Here is a 25552-nt window from a genome sequence, read left to right on the forward strand (position 1 = left end):
GCCTTGACCACCCATCTTCAAGCAAGCCTCCTGCCTCAGCCTCCTGAGTAGCTAGGACTACAGCCACACACCACCACATCCAGTGAATATTTATTTATTTTTACATTCTGTTTATTTGTATTACTGTTCCTTGCAGAGCAGGACTAACTCATAGGCAGTATGTCCAGAGTTGGCCTATTTTAAAATTTTTTGTAGAGACACGGTCTTGCTCTGTTGCCCAGGCTGGGATCTCAAAGTGCTAGGATTACAGGTGCGAAACACTGCACCTGGCCTTATTAGAGCAGTTTAATTTTTTAAAAAGAAGGAGAAACAGGCCAGGTGCGGTGGCTCGTGCTAGTAATCCCAGCACTTTTGGAGGCCGAGGTGGGTAGATCACTTGAAGTTAGGAGTTCAAGACCAGCCTGGCCAACATGGTGAAACCTTGCCTCTCCTAAAAATACAAAAATTAGCTGGGCATGCATGCCTATAACGCCAGCTATTTGGGAGGCTGAGGCACAAGAATTGCTTGAACCTGGGAGGTGGAGGTTGCAGTGAGCCGAGATCGTGCTGTGTTTCACAAATTTTTCTATTGCATTTTCATTTCAGTTCAGGATATCTCTAATTCCTGTTTGATTTCTTTTTTAACCCATGGGTTATCAAGAAGTGTTGTTTAGTTTCCAATATTTGAGGATTTTTTTCCAGATTTTTGTTTTGGTGTTTTTCATTTCTAATTTAATTTCTTGTGGTCAGAGAACATATTCTGTATGATTTTAGTGCTTCTAAATTTCTTGGGGTTTGTTTTATGGACCATCTTGATGAATTTTTATATGTCCACTTTAAAAAATGTGTATTTTGGCTAGGCGCGGTGGCTCACAACTGTAATCTCAGCATTTTGGGAGGCCAAGGCGGGCGGATCACCTGAGGTCAGGAGTTCCAGACCAGCCTGGGCAACATGGTGAAACCCCATATGTACTAAAAATACAAAAATTAGCTGGGCGTGGTGGCACACACCTGTAATCCCAGCTCCTCGGTAGGCTGAGGCACAAGAATCGCTTGAACCTAGGAGGTGAAGGTTGCAGTGAGCTTAGATGGCACCACTGCACTCCAGCCTGGGCGATTGACGTGAGACTCCGTCTCAAAAAAAAAAGTGTATTTTGCTGTTGTTAGGGATATAGTGCTCTATAAATTAAGAGCAATTAAGTCAACTTTGTTGATAGTGAATGTGGTTCACTTTTTTTATATTCTCACTTATTTTTGTCTGCTTGTTAATTTGCAACTTTAATATTGGATTTGCCTGTTTTTCCTGTCAGTTTTTCTAGGTTTTGCTCTATTCTTTTGTGACAGCTTTATCAAGCTATGATCACGTATCATACAGTTCACCCATTTAAAGTGTACAGTTGAATAGTTTTTAGTATATTCACAGAGTTATGCAACCACCACCAAAACGATAGAACATTTTCATCACCTCAGAAAGGAACTACACCTTTTAGACATCACCTCCCCAATCCTCCATCTTCCATCCTGCCAGCCCTAGGCAAGCACTAATTTACTTTCTGTCTGTAGGTATATGTCTATTCTTAACATCTAATATAAATGGAATCACATAACGTGGTCTTTTGTGATTAGCTTCTTTCACTTAGCGTAGTGTTTTGAAGGTTGTTCCATATAGTTTGAAGCTGTGTTCTTAGGCAAGTACACATTTAGAATTGTTGTTATTGATGAATTGGCCCCTTTTTTCATTATAAAGTGCCCTTTTTATCCTTGGTAATATTCCTTGTCCTGAAACTTTGTTAATATAGCCAATTCAGCCTTCTTCTTATTTGTATTTACATGCTCTATCTTTTCCCATTCTTCCTTTTAACTTATCTGTATGTCTATATTATTGTTACATGTAGATAGATATCATATAGTTGGGTCTTACCTTTTTTTTAACCCAGTGACAATCTCTGTCTTTTAATTGGAGTATTTAGATTATTTATATTTAATAGAAATATTAGTAAATTTGGTTTTAAATTTACCATTTTGCTTTTTCCAGTTTGCTTCTTTATTCTTTATTCTTTTGTTTCCCCTTTTCTCGTCATTTTTAAGCATTCCATTTTACCTCCATGATTTGGTTAGTAGCTTGTAGCTCTGTGGGGTTTTTTTTATTTCAGTATTGTCAACTTACCACAATCTACCTTCAAATAATATGAGACTTCTTTATGTAATGTGTAAGAACCTTTCAATAGTATACTTCCATTTATTCCCTCCCCCCTCACATTTCTGGCCTTTGTGCTAATTGTCATGTATTTTACTTTACATATGCCATAAACCCCATGATGTATGTTATTTTGCTTTAAAGAATCATTTCTAAAGATATTTCTTTAAATTTAAAGAGAATAAAACCTCTTTCATATTTATCATTAGGTGTGCTGTACATTCCTTTTCATAGATCTACATTTTCATTTAAGTATCATTTTCCTTCAGCCTGAAGAAATTCCTTTAGCAGTCTTTGTTATGCTGTTTTCTCGGTGACAGATTCAGCTTTTGTTTATTTGAATATGTTTTTATTTCACATTTTTTGGAGGATATTTTTTGGTGGATATAGAATTCTAGATTGACTTTTTCTTCTAATACTTTTAAAGTAGTCCATTCTCTTCAGGCTTGCATTGTCTTTGATAAGTCTATGGTCAGTCTTATCCTTCTTTCTCTGTATATAATGTATTACATGATTCTCAGATTTTCTCTTTTATCACTGGTTTTTAGAAATTTAGTTATGATTTGCCTTCATATGATTTTCTTTATGTTGTTTGGAATTTTATTCCAAAATCCATTTTTTAGCATCTCTTTAAAAATGTATTTATATATTCCTAATTAATTGAAGAATTTGAGAGTTTTTTAGAATTATATTTAAAGGCATGAGTAACCTCAGCAAATACCAAGTTTATTGTATTAGTACTTTTCTAATGAAGTCCCTTAATTTATAAAGTTATTTAAGAGTTTTATGCATCAGTATAGTTATATGTATCTTCTATGGAAATAAAATACTCCCTTTTCCTCATATTTACTTCTAATTTTTATGTAGTGTTTTCAACTTTAGCACTTAAATTTATGAAGCATTGATCTTATTCTTCAAATAGAACACTTAATTTTCTTGGTTTGTATAATTTACCAATTCAGATCATTTCAATTTTCCAAACTCTTGTGACAAATATTTATATAAAAACGAAGTCAGTTTTTAATCTGTGTCTAGGTTAAAAGTCATGGTGTTGGCCCTTTCTTTAAATATGTGAAATGGCTTTCCAATTAACAGTTTAACTTTATTTGTAAGACAGTACTATGGTATTGACCATAAACTATTTTTGCTTTGAGTTTAATAAGGACTCAAAAGAGTGAAGCATTTATGGCAGATTCTTGTTATCTCGTTTTCTTTTTTAGGCCTGATCAACCCCGTATAACCAAAGATGTAATTTGTTTTCATGCTGAAGATTTCTTAGAAGTAGTTCAACGAATGCAGTTAGATTTACATGAACCTCCACTGTCCCAGGTATTTTTAATACACTTACTGTCTTTGGTTTAGTTTTTATTATGAAGAGAGTTATTTGTATTTCTTGTTTTATTATTTTTTAGTGTGTCCAATGGGTTGATGATGCAAAACTGAATCAACTGAGGAGGGAAGGCATTCGCTATGCCAGGATTCAGCTATATGATAATGACATTTATTTTATTCCAAGGAATGTTGTTCATCAGTTCAAGACAGTTTCAGCTGTATGCAGTTTAGCATGGCATATTCGGCTCAAATTATATCACTCAGAGGAGGACACTTCTCAGAATACAGCTACTCATGAAACAGGCACATCATCTGTTCTTGGACCTCACACTGACAACATGATTTGTGCTGTAAGCAAAGCCTCCTTGGATTCTGTTTTTTCAGATAAACTTCATTCTAAATATGAATTACAGCAGATTAAACATGAACCTATTGCATCTGTAAGAATCAAGGAAGAACCTGTGAATGTTAATATTCCTGAAAAGACTACAGCACTGAATAATATGGATGGCAAGAATGTTAAAGCAAAATTGGATCATGTTCAATTTACAGAATTTAAGATTGACATGGATTCTAAATTTGAAAATAGCAACAAAGATTTAAAGGAAGAATTGTGCCCTGGAAATCTAAGTCTAGTTGATACAAGGCAACACAGTTCAGCACATTCAAATCAAGATAAAAAAGACGATGACATTTTGTGCTAAATTTGCATATACCATCTAAAATCCTTTTTTAAAAAAATTTAATGTAATAAAGATTCATGAATTCTGAAAGCAAGCCAAGGACTTGCTCCTATGTCTGTTACAAAACATAGTTTATGTAGCTTTGTAACATTCCTCAGTGCCTGTCCATAACTGTGAAGTATTAAGCACTTAGGGCCAGATGCACTGTAAACATTGCAGGTTTAAACATAAAGGAGTCTTTAAAAAAAATCATTTACGTTGGAATTTTAGGTTTTAGAATAGAGCTGACATTAACATATATATATAAATATATATATATATTTTGTAATATGAGCCAGAATTCTTTTTCAACAATTTAAAGCTTTTCCATAGAGCTTATTTATATCCTTTTTTTTCATTTTAAATGTGTCAGCACTGTAGTGTAAATAGCTTTTAAATATCTTTTTAGTGTGATTTATACTGAAATGTGAGCCACTTAATAAAGGTTCATATGTTCATATTAATAAATATGTTTTCTGTTGAGTCTGTAAAGACAAACTGACAATTCATTTAAGTCATTTGATAATGATTCTCTGCTGGTATATCTATTTAGTGTGGTATTGTAGTGCAAATGTACGTAATTCAAATCTAGTAAATATTTAAGTTCCTCACACTGTGCAGGCTTTTTTTTTTTTTTTTTTTTTCCTTTTTTTCTTTTTTTTGATACGGAGTTTCATTCTGTCACCAGGCTGGAGTTCAGTGGTGCGATCTCGGCTCACTGCAACCTCTGCCTCTTGGGTTCAAGTGATTATTCTCCTGCCTCAGCCTCCTGAGTAGCTGGGACTACAGGCACGCACCACAACACCCAGCTAATTTTTGTATTTTTAGTAGAGATGGGGTTTCATCATGTTGGCCAGGATGGTCTTGATCTCTTGACCTCGTGATCCGCCCACCTTGGCCTCCCAAAGTGCTGGGATTGCAGGTGTGAGCCACAGCGCCCAGCCTATGCAGGCATTTTTAACAACCAAGACTCAGTTAAGAAAGTGTGCATCTGTGTGTGTGTGAATGTGTATATATATATATATATCATATTTTGCATAATTTTCTTAAATTGCTGAATAAGATCAATATGTGAAATTCCTTAGCCCTTCTCCCCAAAATACATTGAAAAAAGTTTTATATTAAACTATTAAGAAAGCAGTTTAGGTAATAGAAACAGTTTTAGAAAGTTGGGAGAAACAAGGTATGTTAATGATAACAAAGGCTTCTAACTAATAGTTACGTGGCCAGATTACATAGCCTACCATAGATTTTTTTTATTGTGTATGGGATGATAGGAAGTTTAGAGAATTTTCTTACTAGTAAGTACCTTTACTAAGTAATAGCTAAGTATAAAATCTTTAGTTACAGAAAGCTTGTGAGCAATTAAAATCCTTTTACATTTTTCTTGCAGAATGGGAGAAAAATATGGCAAATACAAAACTGTAAAATAAGGGCAATGACAATGACTCAACTGCCATATAGAGATATAACTAACAAAATACTTTGTGGTACCTCTTATCTCTCAGGATCTCCTCCCTACCCTAGCAAGGCAAACAACTTGGAGTACTTCCTTTTTGAAAGAAGTTCTAGAAATTAAATTGAGGTAGGAGACAGATTGACAGTGCCTAACTAAAGATGAGTAAAACAGACCTCTTTAATGATAGACTCACTATTTGACACTGCTTCTACTATTGTAATTAAAAATCAGAAGTCTTTGATGTATGCGTTGCTGTAAGAAACTCTGCTGATTGCAAATCTATTTTGTTTGTTTTTGGTATTATTCTGGGCACATACTTTGGTTGATGACTTTCAATTGGGGTTCTTTGTGCTGCCTTTTGGGTTACTGTTGGTATTTCCATTTCTGGCTTAATTTATGGTAACCATCAAAACTGCTTATATTTCTGGTTAGGGCGAAGCCATTTAGGAAGAAGCATTTCACCAGAACAAGTAAAAGTTAATTGCAGCAATGATGTCAGTTTGGGCCCCTAGTTTAATAAAAGGATAGGCAAATATCATAGGAAATCTTCATGGTTTGTAGGAAATCAGTGTTTGCAACGTAGGAAGTTTCATGGGATAGGGAAGGTATAAGTCAAGATAGTAAGGGTTTTGTTTTATATGTCATTGTCTTACCATGCTCCCCACCTATTTAATCTTCTGTTTTAAGCTAAATTTATGGATTTGCACCTACCTTTTTGAGTGACAAAGGTTCTTAACAAACCAGTATTGAGAAATAAGAAGGGATGTAGTTAAAATGGTTTTCTGTTTCTCTTTAAAGTTGAAGAATGATATATTTAACAAGAGTTGTGTTTTATTTCCAATTTTCCAGTAGCATATATGTAGATGCATTGAGGTCATACTGTGAGAAAATGTCTTTAGGGTATCCCTCCAAAATATGAGCCTTAAACTTTTTAACTTAAAGGAAGGCATGTCTAAAAGCAACCATAGTGGTTGCTTTTAGGTATAGTTTCCTATATAACCTATAGTCAGACTTATCTATAATATGAAAATTTAATTGTTTTAAAAATGCATACATCGGGCGGGTGCAGTGGCTCACGCCTGTAATCCCACCACTTAGGGAGGCCGAGGCGGGTGGATCACGAGGTCAGAAGTTTGAGACCAGTCTGGCCAACATGGTGAAACCCCGTCTCTACTAAAAATACAAAAAAATTAGTTGGGCGTGGTGGCGTGCGCCTGTAATCCCAGCTACTCGGGAGGCTGAGGCAGGGGAATTGCTTGAACCCGGGAGGAGAAGGTTGCAGTGAGCCGAGATCGCCCCACTGCCCTCCAGCCTGGGCGACGGTCTCAAAAAAAAAAAAAAAAAAAAACATACATCTCTGAAGGTAAAGTATAAATCAGTGGGCTCAAGATTTGCAGGTACAGCCTTGTTATTGCCTTCAATAATGCTTACGTTCCTTGTCTTATGGGTTATAATTTTCAAATCCTCTTCAGATACAATCTGAGAACTTGTTGACTACCTTTGTTACATGCAAAAATTTTCTATTTTAATATTGCATTATATTAATGGTTTCATAGTACATTCCAGTTCTTTATCTGAATACAAGCGTTTTGCTTTTATTTCCAGTTTCTTGGACCAGAACAATAAAATACATAAGACATCGTTTCTATATGGTCATATACTATATAGAATAAAGAATTGTTATGTAAATTATTAAATGGGTATACAGACCTTTACATAAAAACTAAGGTACCTCAGTGGAATCTGCTATAGTGCTTCCCCCTCCCTACCCCTCCATTTTGTTTATAACCTTTTAGCTATCTAAATAATACGTATTCCATACTCAGGATAGCTGGTTAGCTAGCAAAAGAATTAACATTTGTGATATTTACTTGCAAACTTTACTGAAGCCATATTCATTATCTTCCTTGTCACCAAGGCTGTTGACCTTAAATAAACATTAAGTTGATTTTGCACAACACTGTATTTGTGTGTGTGCATGTGCCTGTTTTTGTGTGTGTATGTTTGTGGGAAATAATTATGTTTGTTTCCGCATATATTCATTTTTAATGCATTCTGTAACTTTTCTCGAGTGGTGGTCATTGAGGGTAGGGAAGATTTTATTTTTTAAGTTGTCGTTAAGGTATTTCATTAGTGTTCCTGAATGTAAAAACAGTTTTTTCCCAAATACTTATGGCAGATAAGAGCATTTTTGTAAATAATAAATTAGCACCGTTTGGGTAAATTTGCATTATTTTTTGGACAGGTTCATTGTCATGTAAAACAAATATCTCAAAGTTCATTTTACATTTAGCAAAGGTGCAACATTTGTTTTTGGAGTTTGAGAGATATTTTCCTTGTCTTCCATCATTCAATAAATACTAAAATTGATAACCACAGTCTTTTTACTTTTGTAATTATTTTCTTAAAATTGACATTTTAATCTTGTCAACTTTAAAAGTTCTTTTCTGTCTTCAGTAGAAACCGTAAAATCTTGAATTGACTCCAGTTTGAATTTTTTTTTTACTCTTAAAGCTAATTATCAAAAGTTGACTTACGCCAACAGAGACAGATATTGAGGATTATCTTAAACAAGGTCACTAAACTAGGTATGGGTTCTGGGAATGGTATGATAAATACCTCTCTTGTCCTACTAGACATAACGATTTCTGTCCCAGGAAGGGAAGACAAAAGTGCCATTCTTTTCAAAATACTTTTAGGCTGCTAAAACATGATGGGTTTTAGGTGTGGTAGAATAGATCTCACTCTTTCTCTTACTTGATGTAACTACATTTATATGTAAACAAAATTTTACTGGTTTTAGAATGCATTGCCTGTTTTATGAAAGAGTTATGTTTGAGGTTTGGCACTGACAGTACACTTCAGATATGATAATTAAGAGGACAACTCAGGAGAGCTTGTAAGTCCTTTTGTCTTCTGTCCTGGCTTTTCTTTTCTTTCTGTAACCCAGTACATACTACAGATGGAAATGATTGCTTTTTAGAACATCAAGCACACACAGCCTAAAAACAAAAATGTCTTTTCCTTGTAGCTTTATAGGCGTTGTATAGCAGTCATATCTCTGTTGAGAGAGCAGGGAAAGGAGGGGAAAACATCCTGCATTTCAGGTTATCTTCACTTCCAGCTCTTCTTGGACTTCAGACCCAATCAGGGAATATGAATGAGCTGAGAACAAAATATGGTCTGGGCGAGTAGAATTTATGTTAACTAGAAATTAAAATTTATAACTTGTATGTTTTATTACTATGATCTGCCTACTAAGAACTGCACTGTGAACATGTGAGAACTCTGGATCCTTCTGTACATTTTGAAATTCAGAACTTACGCATCTATGTTGTTAGAATGTTAAATCTACACTTTTCTGTAAAGTTCATTGCTGTTGTACTACTTAAGACTACTTGGCCGGGCGCAGTGGTCACGCCTGTAATCCCAGCACTTTGGGAGGCCGAGGCGGGTGGATCACGAGGTCAGGAGATCGAGACCATCCTGGCTAACACGGTGAAACCCTGTCTCTACTAAAAAATACAAAAAATTAGCCGGGTGTGGTGGCGGGTGCCTGTAGTCCCAGCTACTCGGGAGACTGAGGCAGGAGAACGGCCTGAACCCAGGAGGCAGAGCTTGCAATGAGCAGATATGGCGCCATTGCACTCCAGCCTGGGTGACAGAGACTCTGTCTCAAAAAAAAAAAAAAAAAAAAGGACTACTAAGTGTGCAGACTCAGAGGCAAATTAATATTACAGTCGCACAACCTGGCCAACGTGGCAAAACCCCGTCTCTACTAAAAATATAAAAATCGGACGGGCGTGGTGACACGCACCTGTAGTCGCAGCTACTCGAGAGGCTGAGGCAGGAGAATCGCTTGAACCCGGGAGGTGGAGGTTGCAGTGAGCCGAGATTGTGCTATTGCACTCCAGCCTGGGTGACAGAGCAAGACTCAGTCTCAAACAAACAATATTATAGTCACAAATGTTGTGTAATACAGTGTTGATAAACTTAACTTGGACAGACAGTTTGATCCTTCTGCCCCGCCAACCCAAAGTTTTTTCTTGAAATTTTATTTGTCAACTAAGCCAGATTTTTACCTGAAACATCTCAAATCTGTCGTTTTTAAAAATACCTTTATCTTAAGTCTGGCATTTGTTAATGCTCTTGTGCTGTGTTTCTTCCTAAGTTCTTGGAAATTTCTGTCTGCCTTCACTTCCTCATCTTCCATTTATTCCTCATTTCACTACAGTTTCATTTAAATCCTCACATGTATGCTGAAATGGTTTTCTCAAAGGTTACCTTTTGACTGCCAAATCCAGTGGCTGCACTTCTTAGTATTTCTGCTTGACCCTTGCAGCACTATCATTTTACTCCTAAAACTCTTTATGACCTGTTTTTTTCATGTTGTTTTTCAGTTTCTTTGGAAGGATTCTTTTGCCTGTCTGCCACTATTTAAGGCAGTCTCCGTGGTCTTTCCTTTAGGCCTCTATAGTCTGTCCCTGAGCTACCTTCAGGATCCCACAACTTCAGTCAGCCTGGTTTTTCACTTTAGTTCTAATGATCCATATGGTCAAATCTAAATTCTTTTTCGCCTTGCCTTCAAGCATTAGCTGTTTCTTTCCTCCCAATTTGGTTATTGTCATCACTGTCTTCCTTCATAATCACCTTATAGTAATTTGATTTTTCTCTTTTCCTGTGTCCTTTTGTTTTGTTTTGTTTTTTGAGACAGAGTCTCTGTTGCCCAGGCTAGAGTGCAGTGACATGATCTTGGCTCACTGCAACCCCTGCCTCCTGGGTTAAAGCGATTCTTGTGCCTCAGCCTCCTGAGTAGCTGACATTACAGGTATGCACCACCACACCTGGCTAATTTTTGTATTTTTAGTAGAGATGGGGTTTGTCATATTGGCCAGGCTGGTTTTGAACTCCTGACCTCAAGTGATCTGCCCGCCTCAGCCTCCCCAGGTGTCGAGATTACAGGCGTAAGCCACTGTGCCTGGTTCCTGTGTCCAATTTGTTATGAGATTGAGTCAATCCCAGAAATACTTAAAATTCATCTATTGCTCTCTTGTCACATCACAGTTATAGTAGATGTTCATCTCACCTGGATTCAAAATACCCTAAAGTGTTCAAGTCCTGTGCCCTTTCCCTCTTTATTCCATTCCATTCTTTGTGTTACCAACAGATTTAACCTTTCTAAAATATAGAATTATTATTCTTTGTAGAAGTACTCCTTGGCTTCTCCTTTGCTAAAGAATAGAGGTCAAATGCTTAGCATAGCACTGAAGAGCCTTTATTATTGGCCCTCCTTTTCCAGCTTCATGTAACACAATTTCTTCTATTTGATGTGACCAATTTTCCACTTTACCAGATGGCAGTCATTGCCATTTCCTTTGTGAACTTTTAAAATTCTTTGCCTTTGCTGGGGAAATAAATATGTGGAATACAACATAGTGAAATCTTACTTCTCTTTTCAAAACTCAGACATCATCTCCTGTACTGTCTTTACAGCAGTGGTCCCCAACCTTTATGGCACCAGGGACCAGTTTTGTGGAAGACAATTTTTCCACGGACAGGGGTTGGGTGGGGGACGGTTTCCACCTCAGATCATCAGGCATTAGATTTTCAGGAGCATGCAACCTAGATCTGAACTGCATGTGCAGTTCACAGTAGGGTTTGCGCTCCTATGAGAATCTAATGATGCCACTGATCTGACAGGAGGTAGAGCTCAGGTGGTAATGCCCACTTGCACCCCACTCACCTCCTGCTATGTTGCTTGGTTCCTAACAGGCCACAGGCTGGGACCAGTCTATGGCCCAGGGGGTTGGGGACCCCTGCTTTACAGTACAGGGTTTTATAGGCTTTACAGGGCACATCTCCAACTGTCCCCTCACCCAGTAGTTGGTATAGACCCAAATCTGTCTGCTGCCCTCTGCTCAGAGCATTAAATATACATATTAAGTACATGTTGGACTGTAGCTAAACTATGAGCTAGAAGTTAGGAATTTTATCACTTTGCATCCCCAACACCTAATATGTTGTATACTTGGTGTTCCATAAATACTTGAAGGAACATATTGTACACTAGGGGTGGGGGAAAGTTAGGTAGGTTTCCTTTCTTTTTAAAGACAGTCTTGCTCTGTCACTCAGGCTGGAGTGCAGTGGCACAATCATGGCTCAGTACAGCCTCAAACTCTTGGGCTCAGGTGATTCTCCTGCCTCATCCTCTTGAGTAGTTAGGACTACAGGACCCACCACCATGCTTGGCTAAATTTAAATTTTTATTTTGTAGAAACAGGGTCTCACTATGTTGCCCAGGCTGAACTTTTAACTCCTGGCCTCAAGTGATCCTCCCACCTCTGTAGGTTTGTATAATTTAAAGTCAGTCTGACTTCAAATGTAATTCTAGGATTGCAACAGAAAGAAAAATGGAGACAAGTTAGATGAGAAGATACTATAAAGAAACCAAGTTTCTTGTTTTGTACTGCAGTCTAACCAAAACTCTTATGGATAAAGTTTAAGAAGGTAACTATTAGATATCCAGGCCTGTTGGGCAGCTTGGAGAGAGTCAGTATTGTAGAAATAAACCTGTAAAACCCATGAAACTTACCCAACAGTTTTCCTTCAACTGGTTTTTCTGGAGATACACTGAAAATTATTGCAAACTAAAGATACATTTTAACTATTCCTAAAATGATTAAAATGGCAAATATAAGAAGCACTTTTTTTTTTTTAAATTTTTGAGACAGGTTCTCCCTCTTTGGCTTGAGTCATTTTATTTATCTTTTTGGGACAGAGCCTCAGGCAGGAGTGCAGTGGCACGATCTCAGCTCACTGCAGCCTCAACCTCCCAGGTTCAGGTGATCTGCCCAGCTCAGCCTCCTGAGTAGCTGGAACTACAGGTGCACGCCACTATGGTCAGCTAATTTTTATATGTTTTGTAGAGATGGTGTTTCACCATCTTGCCCAGACTGATCTTGAACTCCTGGGCTCAAGCATTCCTCCCGCCTCAGCCTCCCAAAGTGCTGGGATGACAGGCGTGAGCCACCATGCCTGGCTACATAAGAAGCACTTTGATATCTCAGAGTCTGAGGCAGAATTTCACATTTTTAAGTCTTAATTGGTAGATAAAGTCTGGTTATCAGACAGGTATTCTGTTTAAGCTTTTGTGGTTTTCCCTACTCATGTTAAAAAAATTCAAAAATTGAAAATACTGAAGATGACAACCTGCCCTAGTTTTTTTCAGTCTATATCCATTCCACTGCAGGAATGGAAGGAGGACATAAAGGTCGCACATTTTCATACAGTTAGTCCTTCTGTAAAATCTGTAAAGCCACTTTATTATTTAGGAACAGGGTCCCACTTTGTTGCCCAGGCTCACTGCAACCTTGACTTCCCTGGGCTCATGTGACCCTCCCACTCCTCAGTCTCCCGAGTAGCTGGGACTACAGGTGTGCACCACCACGCCCCGCTAATTTTTAAATTTTTTTGTAGAGATGGTGTTTCACCATGTTGCCCAGACTGGTCTTGAACTCCTGGGCTCAAGCATTCCTCACCTTAGCCTCCCAAAGTGCTGGGATTACAGGCATGAGCCACTGCTCCCAGCCACGATATTTGACTGCGGGCATTTGTAGCAATATAGCTGAGGTTCATTAAAAGGGAATAAGACTGGGCATGGTGGCTCACACCTGTAATCCCAGCACATTGGGAGGCCCAGGTGGGAGGATCACTTGAGCCCAGAAGTTTGAGACCAATGTGAGCCACACAGCGAGACTCCCATCTCTAAATAATAATAAAAACAGCCAGTCATTGTGGCACACACCTGTAGTCCTAGCTACTCCAGAGGCTGAGGTGGGGAGATGGCTTGAGCCCAGGAGCTCGAGGCTGCAGTGAGCTATGATCAGGCCACTGCACTCCAGCCCAAGTGAAAGCGAGACCCTGTCTCAAGCAAAAACAAAAAACCCACCAAAACCACACTTGTATAACTTTGAGAAAATTACTTATGTGTCTGTTAATTTGTGGTGAAAGTTAAGTGACAGAACATGCCAAATGTTTACTTAGCACATTGCCTGGCTTACTCTACCTACTTTACATGTTAGCTTCTGCTTCTGGAATTAAAATAGTCAAAAGAATAGTTAAAAGAGTTCTCTGCTGGGTCACTCCAGTCATTTCACACCTTCCTCACTAATTATCTCTTCTTTGTATTATTCTAATTTGGGGCAGAGGATAGGCAGGAGGAGGAGTGAGGAGGAGTTTCATGAGGGGGTCAAGGCAAGGTATGGTGAAGGCAGGTGAACATCAAAAACAATCTTCCTAGTTCACTGTTTTTCCCAAGCTGGCATTTCAAAATCATGTCTTATCACAGACTGCCTGTTCTTGATATACTTGAATTATAAATTTGTGACGGTCATGTATAGGTGATAGTGGTAGACAGGCAAAAGGATAGACAGATGACAATTGCCTTATGATGTAATACAGTATGACAGGCTGACTTGAATACAGGGCAATGCAAAATGAGAAACATGAAGTGTAAGGCAGGTCCCTCAGAAAAGCTTGTAACCCAGTGGTATCTTCAGGGTTTGATAACTGGTATCTTCCATTGATGTTTTTTATTTTTTCCTTTAACAGGAGACATATTTGTGGAAATAGCATTTGGAGTCCCACTCCTCCACTTATCTGTGACCATGGGCTAAAATTATTTATCTGGGCTTTAGTTTCTCCATCATTACAATGAAGAGATGTGCTATCCTTTTCCACCCTGTTCTAAAATTGTGTAACTTCTTTTTTTTTTTCTTTTTCTTTTTTGAGACAGAGTCTTTCTCTGTCACCCAGGCTGGAGTGCAGTGGCATGATCTCAGTTTACTGCAACCCTACCACCTCCTGGGTTCAAGCGAGTCTCCTGCCTCAGCCTTCCGAGTAGCTGGGATTACAGGTGTGTGCCATGACACCGGCTAATTTTTGTATTTTTAGTAGAGACAGGGTTTCACCATGTTGGCCAGGCTGGTTTCGAACTCCTGACCTCAAGTTACATCATGTTGCTCAGGTTGGTCTGGAACTCCTGGTCTGAAGTGATTCTCCCACCTTGGCCTCCCAGAGTGCTGGGACTATAAGTGAGAGCCACCAAACCCAACCCTCGGCATCTTTTAATATTTATGCCACTAAGTATAAGGACACCAATAATACTTTGTGCTCATAGTGATGTTTACTGGGCAAACATGACCAATCAACATTAAGGAAAACTCCTTTGGTAGTTTGTGGCTTGTTTATATAACACCGAAAGGACTCTGATAATTTTCCTCTCAATAAAGAGAAATTAATTGATTTTCCTGATGACTCAGGTGCATAGTGATATGCCTGCCCTTGTATAAAGATGATTCTATGGTTTCCTCTCCTTTGGCTATCACTTCTATTCATTAGTCAATAGTTCCCTCTTATTTGCTACACTGTGAAAAAGCAAAGTGGAAACCAGATGACCAAATTTATAAGGTTAATAACTTTTTCTTTTTCTGAGACGGACTCTTGCTCTGCTACCCAGACTGGAGTACAGTGGTGCGAGCTCTCCTCACTGCAATCTCCACCTCCCGGGTTCAAGCAATTCTCCTGCCTCAGCCTCCTGAGTAGCTGGGATTATAGGTGCCGGCCACCACACCCAGCTAATTTTTGTATTTTTAGTAGAGACGAGGTTTCACCATGTTGGCCAGGCTGGTCTCAAACTCCTGACCCTCGTGATCCACCTGGCTTGGCCTCCCAAAGTGCTGGGATTACAGGCGTGAGCCACCACGTCCTGCAGGTTAATCACTTTTAAAATTGCAGTAAGCTTGAACCCAAGGATAGATCTCTACTTCTTGAAGGTTTATACAAGTATTTTTCTTGGTGCTTGAAGGCTCTTTGTTGGCAGATTTGTGTTCATGTTTTACATGTTTGGTTGAGGCTACCATATCTGGTCCCTATGTTCATGAAATGTTACTAAGTTTTGGATCATTTGAATATTTTTTTAAATTATTATTTTATTTTTTGAGAGGGAGTTTCACTCTTGTTGTCCAGGCTGGAGTGCCATGGTGCGATCTCGGCTCACTGCAACCGCTGCTTCCCAGGTTCAAGTGATTCTCCTGCCTCAGCCTCCTGAGCTGGTACTACAGGTGCCTGCCACCACACCCGGCTAATTTTTTCCATTTTTAGTAGAGACAGGGTTTTACCTTGTTGGCCAGGCTAGTCTCGAACTCCTGATCTCAGATGATCCACCCGCCTCGGCCTCCCAAAGTGCTGGGATTACAGGTATAGGTGTGGGCCACCGCACTCAGCCATTTTTTTTTTTTTTTTTTTGAGACAGAGTCTCACTTTGTCACCCATGCTGGAGTGCAGTGGCATGATCATAGCTTACTGTAATCTTGAATTCCTGGGTTCAAGCGATCCTCCCACCTCAGCCTTCCATGTAGCTGGGACCACAGGCGTGAGCCACTGCACTCGGCCCCTTGTCATAGTTTCAAGTCTTATAAAAAGTTATTTTGTGCACAGGTTGCTTTTACTCAGATTGTTGATGACAAATCTTTTGCCCAAACCAGAGAGAGTTACATCCATGCTAACCTAGAAAAAATCGGCTTTGGTAAGAACCTCTGATGTTTAAGTTTCTTTCATGAGGCATTGTGTGTTTAATCTTAAAAAACGTCATTGGTAAATATCTCTGTAATACAAAGGAAGAATCCTATAACTAAAACCTAGGAAGGTATTTTTGTACAATACTAATTGTTTACATATTAGTCCATTTGTTTTGATTTTTCTACCTGTAAGCATGATTTCTATCTTTAATGTCTTTCATTACATAATGTTTTAATGTAACACACTGATGTGTGTATTGCACATATCCATGATAATTTATTGTGCTGCTTCAAGTGTTTATTTAGTGCGGCAGTTCTACTTTCTGGGAATCCTTCAGATGCTGTTAAAATTCATTGACGCTTGTGTAAACAGGTCGGTTATTGTGTTGCAGTTTACATACAATTCTTACTTAATTTCTGTCTTCCTTCCTCGTAGAACTGTTTGGGGGAGCAAGAGACCTGTTCTACCTTTCCTCTTAACGTCTCATACAGAATTCCATTATGCTTTTATTGCCTAGCACAGGGGTCAGCAAATTACCTCCTGTAGGCCATATCTAACCCATCACCAGTTTTTCTATTGTGTGTGAGGCAAGAATGGTTTTTATGCCATTAAATGGTTGAAACAAAAGTAAAAATATTTTGTGATGTGAAAATCATTTGAAATTTAAATTTCATGTCCATAAATAAGGTTTTATTGGGATAGCCATGGTCTGTGGCTGCTTTCTCTGCCATAAGGACTGAGTTCAGTAGTTGCAAAAGAAACCACATCACCTAAAAGCCTAAATATTTACTGAGAAGCCCTTTACAGAGAAATTTTGCTGACTCCTGGCCTAGCTGATTGTTTGCTGTGGTGCCATCCCTTCTTTTCCTTTTCCCTGTACTCCAAAATCCTCTTGGCTGGTTTCTTAGAGAGATGTAAGCTTTCTTCTACTTTGAATTTATTTAACGATAGATCCCATAAACCAAAGTATGCATCTCTCAATTGAGTTAGAGGTATCTATCTGATCAAGCCTGGAACATTCCGTTCCCAGTACTAACTATTCTCAATCCTATTTTTACATACTGAAAATACTAATTATTGTCAATTATAAGATGAAAACTTTGCAGTTGATTAGTTTTTATTTATTTAGCCTAGCTCTCTAGTTTCAAATGCCTAATGAGTTAAGCTGTATTAATCTGTGGTATTGTGAAACTTATGTTATCTGTCATTACAAGGGAGAACTAGACCTTCTGTATCAGTAGCCAGAAATCACTTTTTTGATTTTTTTAAAACGGAGAAAAAAATCACTTTAGATTTCTCTTAAAGCTAAAAGTGAGGGTTGCATAGGGTAAGAACAATCATCGTGCTTCAGGGTTATAAGACACTTCAACCTCTTTGGAATTTTTATAAGTACTGTCACCTCTGCTTCATTGGAATTGATTAGTACCTTGGGAGGGTGATAATATGCTTTCTCAATTCAAGACACTTCTAATTGTGAGGGGGCACTAATTCCTTGAGACCCCAGGACAATAGGTATATAAACTGGGCCTGTCCTGACAGAATCAGGATTATAGGGTCTCCCTAACTTTAGGAAGTGGCAGGCTTCTGCTGTTTGTTTTTGTTTTTGTTTTTGTTTTTTTTGAGATGGAGTCTCACTCTTTTGCCAGGCTGGGGTGCAGTGGTGTGATCTCAGCTCATTGCAACCTCCGCCTCTGGGGTTCAAGCGATTCTCCTGCCTCAGCCTCCTGAGTAGCTGGGACTACAGGCGCCCGCCACCATACCCAGCTAATTCTTGTATTTTTAGTAGAGATGGGGTTTCACCATGTTGGCCAGGATGGTCTTGATCTTTTGACCTTGTGATCTGCCCGCCTTGGCCTCCCAAAGTGCTGGGATTACAGGCGTGAGCCAGTGCGCCTGGCTTTTCTGCTCTGTTTTAACATGCCACCTCTGAATTATTTGTCCCAACCAGAAGGTAGAGGTAATAGTGAATTTAGCCTAGATAAAAATCTGTCAAACTCAGATTCTTTCTAAATGTAAATACGAAGTGGCATCCCTGTTTCAGGTTTTTTTTCCTTCATAATTTAGAAACACAAATGGCCATTTACTTTGGTCATAATACAGCCATGGTATATTAATTAAACTTCTATTCAAACATGTAGGTTTTGTTTTGTTTTTGAGACGGAGTCTAGTCCTATTGCCCAGGCTGGAGTGCAGTGGTGTGATTTTGGCTCACTGCAACCTCCACCTCCCGGGTTCAAGTGATTCTCCTGTCTTAGCCTCTCAAGTAGCTGGGATTACAGGCGCCCGCTACCATGCCTGGCTAATTTTTGTACTTTTAGTAGAGACAGGGTTTCACCATGTTGGCCAGGCTGGTCCTGAACTCCTGACCTCAAGTGATCCACCCGCCTCAGCCTCCCAAAGTACTGGGATAACAGGTGTGAGCCACCTCGCCTTGCCCAAACATGTAGGTTAAAGGTTTTATATTTAGTTACTTTAGATATTGACCACATACAACAGATTATTCAAGAGTCATGTAGAAAAATGAGGTCCAAAACAAACTTTATTTACATAGAGATAATAAGGATCTCAATAACTCAAATGCCGAATAATTAAGCTGTAGGTTGACTAGAAGTCTGTGATTCACCAATCCTGTTTTATGGAAGTAGTATAAAACTACATTTGGTATTTTCCCTCAGTTCTCTGGTATTCTTGAAGCTTGACAGATTCAGAACACTTTAATGGTAACTTGTTGAACAGCAATAGAAAGGAGATGATGTACTTAGAAGTCAGTCTCTCACAAAAAAGACGTTATATCCGAGTTCTGTTAAAGCCCCAGCCAGCAAGGCCCATAAAGGAATGAAGACATAGGATAGATTCATGGTAGTAAACTGTTCCAGTTTAGCACAGAGTGCGAGGCAGAAGGCTAATTTAAGTAACATTGCAATGAGGTACCAGGCTTTTTTTTTAATATTGTGTGATCCATGTCGAGGGTCAAAGCCAGACTTACACCGCCCAGCCATTTTCACAATCAGCAGGACAAGAAGGATAGTATCAAATATCCAGACTGGAATAAATATGAGGAACCAGTTCCAAGGTGCTTTCTCATCCAGTTTCAACACCAACATGATCAAGAAGAGTAGTGTGAAAAGCCAGGTGAGTAGTACTCTCTGAGCCAAGGACATTCTCATTTAAACAGTTTAAAGAGGCTGTTGCAGGATCGGAAAAAAGGAAATATACCCTAAGAGAAGGAGAAAAAGTCAAGATTGTTTTGATACCAGAAAAAAAGTATCACTTCCATTCCTAATGAACAAAACTGGTTCTTTCCCAACTGACTTCCTAATTTTGAAAACATTCTACTATTCTTCCTTTCAAATCCTCTAAAACTTAGTGATCATTGACATTATATCCACCATTCCTTACAGCCCATGACAAAATACAATTTTTAGTATATCTACTGTATAAGCTCTATTCAAAATGTCAGGTGATTCCTTTTCAGTGCTATCACTCGAGTCCAGGCACTTACAACTTTATTCCTGCACCTCAAAGATGTTCTTAATCTTCCTATACATTTGCAAATCTAATTTTTAATTCAATTTCAAGGGGTACAAAGAAAAAAGCATTCAAAGTAGTGAAAAAGTGAAAGGTGGGTATCAAGCTGAGAAGAGAGTTTTAAAAGAAGGGAATGGGAAGGGTGCGTGGCTCATGCCAGTAATCCCAGTATTTGGGGAGGAGAAGGCAGGCATATCATTTGAGCCCAAGAGCTCCAGACCAGCCAGGGCAACAGAGTGAAACCCTGTCTCTACAAAAAATAAAAAAATTGGCAAGGCGTGGTGGTATGCACCTTGTAGTCGCAGCTACTGAGAGGCTAAAGTGGGAGGATTGCTTGAGTCCAGGAGGTCGAGGCCGCAGTGAGTGACCCGTGAGATCATGCCACTACACTCCAGCCTGGGCAAAAGAGTGAGATGCTGTCTCAATCAGTCAATCCATCAATAAAAGGAGGGAATGGTTAATAAAAATCACAAGAATATAAAGTAGAATTAATATTTTAGTGGCTGGGTGCAGTGGCTCACACCCACAGTCCCAACACTTTGGGACTCCAAGGCAGGTGCATCTCTTGAGCCCAGGAGTTCAAGACTAGTCTGGGCAACATGGCGAAACCCCGTCTCTACTAAAAATACAAAAAATTTAGGTGCAGTAGCACGTGCCTGTATTCCCTGCTACTCGCGAGGCTGAAGTGGGAGAATCACCTGAACCCGGGAAGTTGAGGCTGCAGTGAGCCGTTGCACACTGCACTCCAACCTGGGTGATGGGAGTGAGACCACTGTCTAAAAAAAAAGATTGTAAAGAGGTTGTTGGGCTATATAATATAAAAGGTACTGATAACACTGGATTTTCATATAATTTGAAACATATTCTTAAATTCTCACTTATTTTCTCATAAAAATTCTTACAAATATCTTTCTTGGTATAATAGTTTTTTTCCTTTTAACAATAGTCTCACTGATTGGTGGTGTATATATGTATTTTTTAAAGCTACTTGTTATCCATTCAATAATCAGGACCACCTAATAAACTTTTGATGTTTTGTGATTATTAGATGCTAAATTTTGGGGGCTATTTCTTATATCACTATTCTGCCTCATTGATGTATATGTTTCTCTTTTGCACTAATACTATATGACTTAGTGTTGCTCTAGGAATGTATTAATATCTGGAAGGCCTAGTATCTACTCGTTGTTCTCTTTTCTAGAATTTTTTTTTTTTTTTTGAGACGGAGTCTCACTCTTGTCACTCAGGTCACTGCAGCCTCTGCCTCTCGGGTTCAAGTGATCCTCCCACTTAAGTTTCCCAAGTAGCTGGGATTACAAGTGTGCGCCACCACGCCCAGCTAATTTTTGTATTTTTAGTAGAGATGGGGTTTCACCATGTTGGCCAGGCTGATCTCAAACTCCTGACCTCAAGTGATCCACCCACCTCAGCCTCCCAAAGTGTTGGGATTACAGGTTTGAGCCACCACGCCAGCCTCTTTTCTAGAATATTTTCTATTTTGCCCTTACAGTTTTTCAATGCTAAATTTGCTGATTCTTGAAAACCTGGAATTTTGATTATGAATGCATAAAACTTAGCTTGGGATAGCATTTATTATATTTAATCTTCACATATAGGTTTATGATATGTTCCTCTACTTAACTTTTTATACCAACCTTTATGGCCACTTGGAAAAAGGATAAGTAGAATGGGAAATCAGAAGCCAGACTGCATGCAGCTGGGTAAGGAGTTAACAGAAGACCAAGAAATGGAAACAATTGAGAACATTTTATTCCTTTGAGGCATTTGGAGAAGAGAAAATGAAAGATAGGGTATGTGAAACTGAAAGAAGAAATTTTCAGGAAAGGAAGAATTTATGACTATAAACAGAAATAAGCCAATGGGGAATGACACTGAAGATGAGAGAGGATACTTGATGGAAAGAGAAAAAGATCAGAAGGTGCTAGGGATAGGAACAAAAGCATGCGTGGTAGGAGGAAAGATGCAGGAAGATAACAGGGAAAAGGTGAAGGAACTGGCTAATTGAGCCAAATACCCTAGATTAGCGTGCTCAATTATATTTTAGAACTAACTTTGATGTACTGTGCAACATCTCTACTACTTTAAATAGTGGGTGGCTATCACAGTGCAAGAGGACACATCTGTTCTATTTCAACAGTTAAGTATGAGTCTCCTAACTCACCTCTTTTCCCTTATACCCATCTAGTGGCACTTAAACTTGTTTACTTAATTGGCAGAGGCTTCATACTGCAGTAATTTTGCTTCTAAGGAGGCATTTTTCTGTGTTGGTTTCCTTTCCCGGCCAGAGGCTGCCATAGAGTGGGATGTGGGACTGAATTTGGAAGCAGGGTTGGAGGGGCGTGTGTTGATTAATAACCATGGATGGATTTCATCCCGTAAATTGCACAATCCCCACCTCCAATCTATCAGGCCGTTTTTGTGAACCTCTGAAAAACGGTTTATGATTATACACTTGCTTAAACCTAACTGTTCCATCTGCTATCGGATAAGACAAGCTTCATTTTTTTCTTACATTTGGCTGCACTTACCACAGGTGCTTTAGGGCTGGAGGTGAAAGGATGCAAGTAACAATCTTATTGTGCCTACCAGATTTATAATGTGGGATGCAACAAAATTCTGTTATGTTCTTGCACGGAAATACCCTCAATGGGGAAGCACTGCTGATACTTAAATGACGATTGAAGGATTGTACGCCTGTATGCTGAGCTACAACGATGACATGCGATCCCAGTTTTACATTTACGTCTTCATCAATTTGAGCAGTCGTTATGTTTCCTATTCTCTCCACAAGAAAGGGGGAGGTGCGCACTCCAAAAATGTGCTCAACTAAAATGTTTCCCATTTAAGGTGGTTATTTCTGGCACTAGGAAGACAGTTAAATATTTGTTAATGATTCCTTACTCATTTTTAAAACCTTCGGAGTTACCCCTGTATGGACATATATAGAGCCCCACCCACATAGCCCACGGCTGGGTATCAGCCCCATTTCCCTTCTCTCGCCACTGCCAGTAGTCTACCAAGTGAACCTGCCTCATCCCAAAGATAATTTTGCTTCATGAGCCCACATATTTATTCTTCTTCATAATGAGTCGCTTTTGAAAAGCCCGTGCAGCAACAGCCTTGGCCAAAGGAACAGCGTTCTGCTTACAACTTAGCTCATCTGGGGGCCTATTTGCCCCTGGAACTTCAGGACGCTCCTAAACTATACTTGCCCTTCTGCAAACACCGACAGTCGGCTCGCGGCGCCCCACCCGGACGCTCCCCTTTCATGGGCTGTGAGCCCAGCACATGCTGGAGTTTAACACGGTTCCTGCTGGATGCGCACAGAAGCCCTGGAGCCAAGCAGGCGTGTGCGCGTTTGGGGCTGGCTGTGTGATGGGTTGAGGGTCGGCCGCACAGCCCACGGAAGCATCAGGAGACCAGCGCCGGCGTACGGTGCGGGCTAGGGCAGAGCCCCAGACTCACCTGGCAGCGCCGCCGGCCGGAAAGCGTAGAGGGACGCGAAGATCAGCAAATTCGCCAGTTTGGATCCTTGTCCTTTTCCGCCCTTTTCCCCCCATTAAATCCAGAACCCGTCACATGATAATTAAGAAAAAACTTCAGTTCCGCCTCCTCAAACGACTGCGGTAGAGGATCTCTCAGTTCTACCTCAGTGCCGCGCCCACATCCGGGGCTGGTTCTCACCGCCCCTGAGCCTACCCTATAGGTAGAGAGGACGCCAATCTGGATTCAGAGGTCCCTTTTCCGCGGTAATTGGACCATTTGTCCGCCAGTGCAAACCAACCGACCTTTCCTTACTTTCGGGTTCGACAGAAAGGCGGCAATAAAAAGACCCATTGGTCCCGCCTCTCTACTGTCACGGGTTAGTAGGGAAGTCAGTCCAAGATCAGCCTGGAGTTTCCGTGCTCCCATTGGGCCCACAGATGTTAATCAGAGCAGCCGGCGCTCAGCTCCGCCCTCTCGGGACGCCCCGCCCCTCCTCCCATCCTCCCTGCCCGCGCGCAGTGACTGCAGGCTCCGGCGCAAAATCCTGCGGGAGAGGGGGTGGGGCAACCCTCTGGAGGCAGCGCGCCCGCCGGCAGCCTCGTTGTGGCTCCTTGGGCTCTGTTGGCGGCGGCGCTAGCTTCGGAGTCTCCCGCGCGCACCTCAGCCGCCTCCTAGCGGCGCGGCGCTCGCTCCTACGGTAAGAGCGGCATCACCTCCGCGCTCGGGTGGGCAGTGTGGAGGTCGTCGAGTTCTGACAGAATTTCGAGGATGGATCGGGACGAGGGAGGAGAGCGGTCGTCGGGATGGAGGTGGGGGCTCCGGGGCCAACGCGTCGTCCTCCGTCGCCGGCGACTTTCCCGGCAGTCTCCCGTACCTGAGGGCCGGGGTCAGCCGCGACCCCCTCTCATCAGTCGGCCGGTGGCGGAGGCTCAGCCGCCTTCCTCCCGAGCTCGCGCGGTCAAGTCTTGATGGTGACGGGCCGAAGCCCAGCGCGCCACCCACCCCTCGGGCCCCGCTTCCAGGCCCCTGTCCTTTGCTTCCTTCCCTTGGCGCTGTGCTGAGGGGTCGTCGGGTGCTGGAAGGGCGTTCAGGGGTCTCGAGTGGCTAGCCCGGCGGGCGGGGAGATGTCAGCTAGCGGCCGGAGGAGCGGGCTCGGGAGGGGGCGGCGGCTCGCGCGCTGGAGGCGGTGGAAGGAGGGTCGCTGCCCTGCCCCCTCTGAGCAGGCGGCAGTCGAGTTTTCTGATCCCAACACGGCGGAGTGGGTGCTGAGATGCTAGGCATGGGCCTTAAGGGATAGTTCCCGTCTGGAAACAATGCCGTGCTCCATCAGCATGCTTCAGCTTTTCTTATTTTTATCTGCCCAGTGTTGACAGCCAGCATTCTGGTATTGTCCTTCGAGTCATGGCTTTCTAACTCAGCACCTCCTTGTGTAACTTCAGGGATCATTCTGTCACTAATCTGTCACCCTTCTTATTTTTAGCGTGGCGAAAACAAGGAACTGCCTTATACTAACCTGGGCAGTGCAGAATCTGGAACAATTTATTAATCTCAGTGTGTACTTTACATGGCAAGTAATTTTGAAATTCATGGTGAATATTAAATATTTTGTAGTTTTCGGTTGCTTTCTTTGTTAATAGTATATCCTCCTTGCTTTGAGACTACTTTAATCTTAAGGTTTTTGTTTAGCTTTTGCCATTTTTAAACGTTTCTTTCATTTTTTTTTTTTCTCCAAGACTTTGGCAAGAGACTTAGTATTTGATCTTGTTTTCAGGTATTTTTGTAAAGTTTATTTTCTTTCAAACTGGGCTTTTTTCACCATATTTTTAATATTGGAAGGGGAATTCTGAAAGTCTGGAAACTGCACACTTTAGCCTAAAGAGTCACAAAACAGTATAACAATTTGAAATCCTAACTTGGATATGGTGTATGGACTGCAAATTTTAAGAGAAGGAAATGGATATGCGTTATCAGTTGTAGTGGCTCCACCTCCATAACGTAGAGGAGAGGAATCTGGAGGTCTGCGGAGAATGAGCCATGTCTGGGGCCAGAAACAGTGGTTCCAGGAAATATTTTTGCCCCAGAAATAGCCTGCCTCCCACACAGACTGGCTGTCTGAATGCATCTGATAGTTTTAAGTTAGGTGTTAGTGAGGTGGAGAGTTTTCGTGTTCCAATTTTGACCACTTTCTGGTGGAGCATGAAAATGTGGTGAGTAAACAAGTATAGTATACAATGGGGGCACTCTTGCATA

At 40.6% G+C, this 25552-nt stretch overlaps 3 protein-coding genes across 12 annotated transcripts in view; 2 read left to right on the forward strand and 1 right to left on the reverse strand.

Annotated features, from left to right (window-relative positions):
• Positions 1-8067, forward strand: part of RSBN1L (round spermatid basic protein 1 like) — a 96979-nt gene extending 88912 nt beyond the window's left edge. The window contains exons 7-8 of the mRNA XM_519169.9: positions 3397-3505; positions 3589-8067. Of these exons, the coding sequence (XP_519169.2) occupies positions 3397-3505; positions 3589-4212 (733 nt within the window). The 3' untranslated portion in view covers positions 4213-8067. The remainder of the gene's footprint in view (positions 1-3396; positions 3506-3588) is intronic.
• A 10721-nt stretch (positions 8068-18788) lies between these two features.
• On the reverse strand, positions 18789-23462 carry TMEM60 (transmembrane protein 60). Its single transcript, XM_003951061.5, has 2 exons — positions 23282-23462; positions 18789-19484 (listed from the first exon to the last, which is right to left on the reverse strand). The coding sequence occupies exon 2, from the start codon at positions 19432-19434 to the stop codon at positions 19033-19035; it is 402 nt and encodes a 133-aa protein (XP_003951110.1). The 5' UTR covers positions 19435-19484; positions 23282-23462; the 3' UTR covers positions 18789-19032.
• A 147-nt stretch (positions 23463-23609) lies between these two features.
• Positions 23610-25552, forward strand: part of PHTF2 (putative homeodomain transcription factor 2) — a 155724-nt gene continuing 153781 nt past the window's right edge. For 4 of the 10 annotated variants that reach the window (XM_001159146.7, XM_054687604.2, XM_054687603.2 and 1 more), the window contains exon 1: positions 23610-23999. The gene's annotated coding sequence lies outside the window, so the exon portion shown is untranslated. Of the gene's footprint in view, positions 24112-25552 lie in introns of all 10 variants that reach the window. The other 6 variants (XM_016957641.3, XM_054687602.2, XM_054687601.2 and 3 more) reach the window with 3 other exon arrangements.

Source organism: Pan troglodytes, chromosome 6 (genome assembly GCF_028858775.2).
Source record: "Pan troglodytes isolate AG18354 chromosome 6, NHGRI_mPanTro3-v2.0_pri, whole genome shotgun sequence".
NCBI classification, from domain to species: Eukaryota; Metazoa; Chordata; class Mammalia; order Primates; family Hominidae; genus Pan; species Pan troglodytes.